General features: G+C 61.0%; 1 protein-coding gene across 1 annotated transcript; it reads left to right on the top strand.

Annotated features, from left to right (window-relative positions):
* The first annotated feature begins 526 nt into the window (after positions 1 to 526).
* On the top strand, positions 527 to 2093 carry LRRC10B (leucine rich repeat containing 10B). The gene has a single exon (XM_056493132.1). It carries the CDS (start codon positions 538 to 540, stop codon positions 1384 to 1386), a length of 849 nt encoding a protein of 282 aa, XP_056349107.1. The 5' UTR covers positions 527 to 537; the 3' UTR covers positions 1387 to 2093.
* The last annotated feature ends 2007 nt before the right edge of the window (positions 2094 to 4100 follow it).

Here is a 4100-nt window from a genome sequence, read left to right on the forward strand (position 1 = left end):
TGCCCCAAGGAGTGAGACTCTGCAGGGTCCCAGGGGATGTGAGGAGCCATAGAGGGACTCCCACCAGTTTTAGGACCCCCACACAGTTAAGGCATCCACATACAGCTCAGGGAGCCGCTCCCGCCAGTTTAGGGATCCCCACCTAGCTCAGGGACCCCACACTCAATTTAAGGCCCCACACCCAGTTCAGGGTGAGGACGCTGATCCCAGGCTGCTGGAAAAGGGGATGGGAATGCTGGAGCGCGAGGGGATCCTGGGGGTCGGCAAGGCGTGGGGACGGCGGGGCGGGGCATTAATGGGGTCCGGTGGGCGTGGTCTGGGTGTGCGCGGGAACGGCAGGGCGGGGCAGAAGTGTTGTTTGGTGGGCGTGGCCTAAACGGGCGCGAACGGCGGGGCGGGGCATGACCGAGATGGGGGCGTGGCCTCCGTGCAGGTGCCGCGGGCTCCCATTGGCCGCGGCGCGTTGCCATGGCCACGGCGTCACCGCCTCCCCCCCCCCGTCAGCCCCGCCGGGTCCGGTGCCGGTCCCGGTGAGCGATGGGCAGCGGAGGCTCCGCGGGACGCGGGGCCCGGCTGGCGGCCGCCGAGGGCCCCGACGGCGTCGAGCAGCGGCTGGAGGTGCGGGGCCGGCAGGTCCCGGCAGAGCTGTGGGCTCAGCAGGGGCTGCGGAAGCTCTACCTGAGCGACGCGGGGCTGCGGGAGGTCCCGGACGAGCTGGCGGAGCTGCAGCACCTGCGGACCCTCGCCCTGGACGGCAACGAGCTGATGGAGGTGCCCGAGGCCGTGTGCGACCTGCCGCACCTGGCGCACCTGTACCTGGGCCGCAACGGGCTGCAGGGGCTGCCGCCCGCCTTCGCCCAGCTCCAGAGCCTGCGCTGCCTCTGGATCGAGGGAAACTTCTTGGCGCACTTCCCCCGCGCCCTGCTGCAGCTGACGGAGCTGCGCAGCCTCCAGCTGGGGGACAACCGGCTGTGCCGGCTGCCCGCGGCGCTGCCCCGCATGGCCGGCCTCCGGGGGCTCTGGCTCTACGGGAACCGCTTCCAGGAGTTCCCGCCCGTGCTGCTGCGCATGGAGCACATCCGCGTCCTCGACCTGGATCGCAACCGCATCTCCAGCTTCCCGGACCTCACCGGCCTCGCTTCCCTGCGCCTCCTGTCCTACGACCACAATCCCGTCCGCCAGCCGCCCTGTGTCGGGGATGAAGTGCAGCTGGTGGGGGACGGGGCGCAGGAATACATGGAAGCGCGGCAGGAGCGGCTACAGAGCCTGCAGTGCCGGGAGGAGGAGGAGGAAGGCGCCGAGGCCACCCCGGTATCCCCTGAGGATGGGCCGGAGGATGGGGAGGGGGAATTTGCAGCCCTGACGGGATCTCCTGAGGAAACGTGAGCCACTGTCCCCCTGAAGGGGTGCAGAGCTTCCATCTGCCTCACAAGGAATTCCCATCTAGGGCCGGGAAAGGAGGAAGTTCACAGCCTCCACAAAGGAAAACCAACAGTTTGAGGATCAGCCTTATCCAGTTGGGACAGCAGCAGTGTCCTGGATCTGCAGGGCTCATGGATCCCAATGGTTATCCCACCTGAAAGCATCCCATATACTCCAGGGTGCCTTGGATTGGGATACAGCCCCCGCCCTGAGGGATGATCCCACACTGCCACCTCACAAGAAAGGGGAGACATTTCCACTCCTCCACCTCTGGAAATCCTTTACGCCTGTCCCAATGCGCAGCACAGGTAAAAGCAATGCTGGTTACATCCATTCTATGGATCACCCTGAAGAGCTCAGAGGTTTGGGAACAAAGACACAGACCCTGAGAACCCTGTCCTGCTGCTGGAATTGGGCTGGGGGAGAGGATTTACCACCAGGCTCCTCCTGGCCATCCTCCTGGTTTGGGAAGGAGCCGATGGAAATTCCACCTGGGTCTAAGCACTGTTTGTCTCCAACCTGGACCGGGTTTGCCTTTGTAGGAAGAGGAGGCCCCATCCCTGGCACTGTCTGTCCCAAAATAGGCACCAGATGCAGGGCTGACACATTTCCTTCCTCTTCCTCTTTCCAAGTGCCTCTTGGACCAAACACAGGCAATAAACAACACAAATCCATGGAATTTGTTGTGAGAGAAAAGTGGCAGAGACCATCCTCAGGGAAGGGTTTATTTGGGATCCCCTAAAACTAAGTGACATATCCTACTCCTCTTATTTTGGACGTCCAAGGAATCCTGATTCCCTCCAGCCATCTCTGAGCTGAGCCGGTGTGGTGGGAAGCTCAGGGATCCGACGTCTGGAGCTCACTGGAGGTTTCAAACCATGCATCCGCTTTTAATGGCCATGGATTTGGGTTTGGGGCTGGGAGGCAGCCAGAGCTCGTGCCACATCCGCTCTGCCGCTGGCAGGGCAGGTGCTGCTGGTTTTTGTTCCCTCCACTTCCTATTCCGCAGCAGAACCACGGCTATTTTGGACACATGGAGCTTCCTCAGCTGTGGGATGTGCAGGGTTTGTCAGTGCCAGCTGCTCTGGGGGAATTTCAGGGATTTGGGGCTCAGCAGGAGCTCGGAAACAGGTCTTCCCAATAGGTACAGGCTGCCAATCTCTTTTCCCACCCAGGTACCCTTCACCATAGGGCAGAGCATCCCAGGATCCCGCAATATCCCAGGAACACACTCCTGGAATTCTGGGTGTCTCCCAGCCCTTCATGCCATTGAGCCAGGGTGCTGCTGCTTTATCTGGGAAGACACTGCTGCTAATTAGCCAGGAATAATCCATGATCCCGACAGTGCTGACCCTGGCAGAGACCCTCAGCATTCCAAACCCTTGCTGTAAGGCCACCAGCTCCACGCAGATCCCTGCCAGCCCACCCATTTTGGCAGGAATTGGGATGCAGGTGGCTCTGGATGCCACCAGCCTGTCCCCATGGCTGGGATCAGATCCAGGAGCTCTGACACCTGGGATAAGGGAGTCCTCCCTCCTTGCAGCCTTTTCCAACCACCCAGCTTTTCCCAAGGAGCTGGGTCGGGATGCGGGCACCGGTGAAGACGATGGTGACACCAGGACCAGGAGCTGCTGCAGTCAGTGGGAATCTGACGGATTCCGGCTCCGCTCGAGTATTTTGGGGCCGCTGGCACTGGCGAGTCCCTGCTCCCGGCAGTGCATCATCCATACGTCTGTCCCTATATATATCCCTGCCTCCTCTCCCGGCCCCGCGTGCGACGGTTTGTGGCCTCGCCGCAGCTGGGATCACGCTGCTATTTCCATCTGCTCCCGCTGCCTGCCAGCACAAAGCAACGGGATTGGGAATGGCTGCGGATCCGTGCAACAGGAGCGCCGGGATCGCTGCGCTTTCAAAGATTTGGGAGGGTAAGAGGAGCCTGGCGTTGGTGTAAGAGCCCAGGCAAAGCCAGGATCGGTGGCACCGATGCCATCGGCAGCTTGGGAATGCCAGAATTCCTGGGTTTGGCTCGGCTGGAGCCAGAGAGATGGTTGGCAGCAGCCACCTCTCCTCCACTGGGGTGCAGGTGGCAAGGGGACAGCATTGTCCCCTGCTGCCACCTCCAATACTGCGTCCCAGGGCCTGAAGGGTAGCTCCAGAAGGAGCTACTATCCTGTTCAGCAAGGACACGGATGGCCCTCCTGCCATCCCTGCGTTTGGAGTTTCATTTATTTATTCAAGACCAGCATGCTGTGAATTATTTAACAGCCACCAATTCCACCAGGACACAGGATATGGCTCCCAACCTTTTCTTCCTTTTGGAGCGACATTCCAGTCCCTATCCAGCACATCCCACAGTGAGGAACTCCGCACAGACCTGGATGTGGTGGGAACTCACCTGGCTCCAAGCAGGCTATGGGAGTCATTGCTGTCCCTGAAACCCCCATGGGGATCCCAGTCCCAGCAGGATCCCAGAGTTTTGGGGGGATACTCAGGATGGGATAATAGTGGGTAGATAGGACTGTGAGGGATGATGCTTGGATCTGTGAGGGGGATGCTTGGAGCTGGTAGTGGGATGCTCAGTGCCGGGGGGATGCTCACTCAGCCATGGTGCCTGCCATTCCCACCCCCGGATCCACCCCCCGCATTCCCCCAATCCCAGAGACAACTCACGCTGGCAG

Source organism: Oenanthe melanoleuca, chromosome 5 (genome assembly GCF_029582105.1).
Source record: "Oenanthe melanoleuca isolate GR-GAL-2019-014 chromosome 5, OMel1.0, whole genome shotgun sequence".
NCBI classification, from domain to species: Eukaryota; Metazoa; Chordata; class Aves; order Passeriformes; family Muscicapidae; genus Oenanthe; species Oenanthe melanoleuca.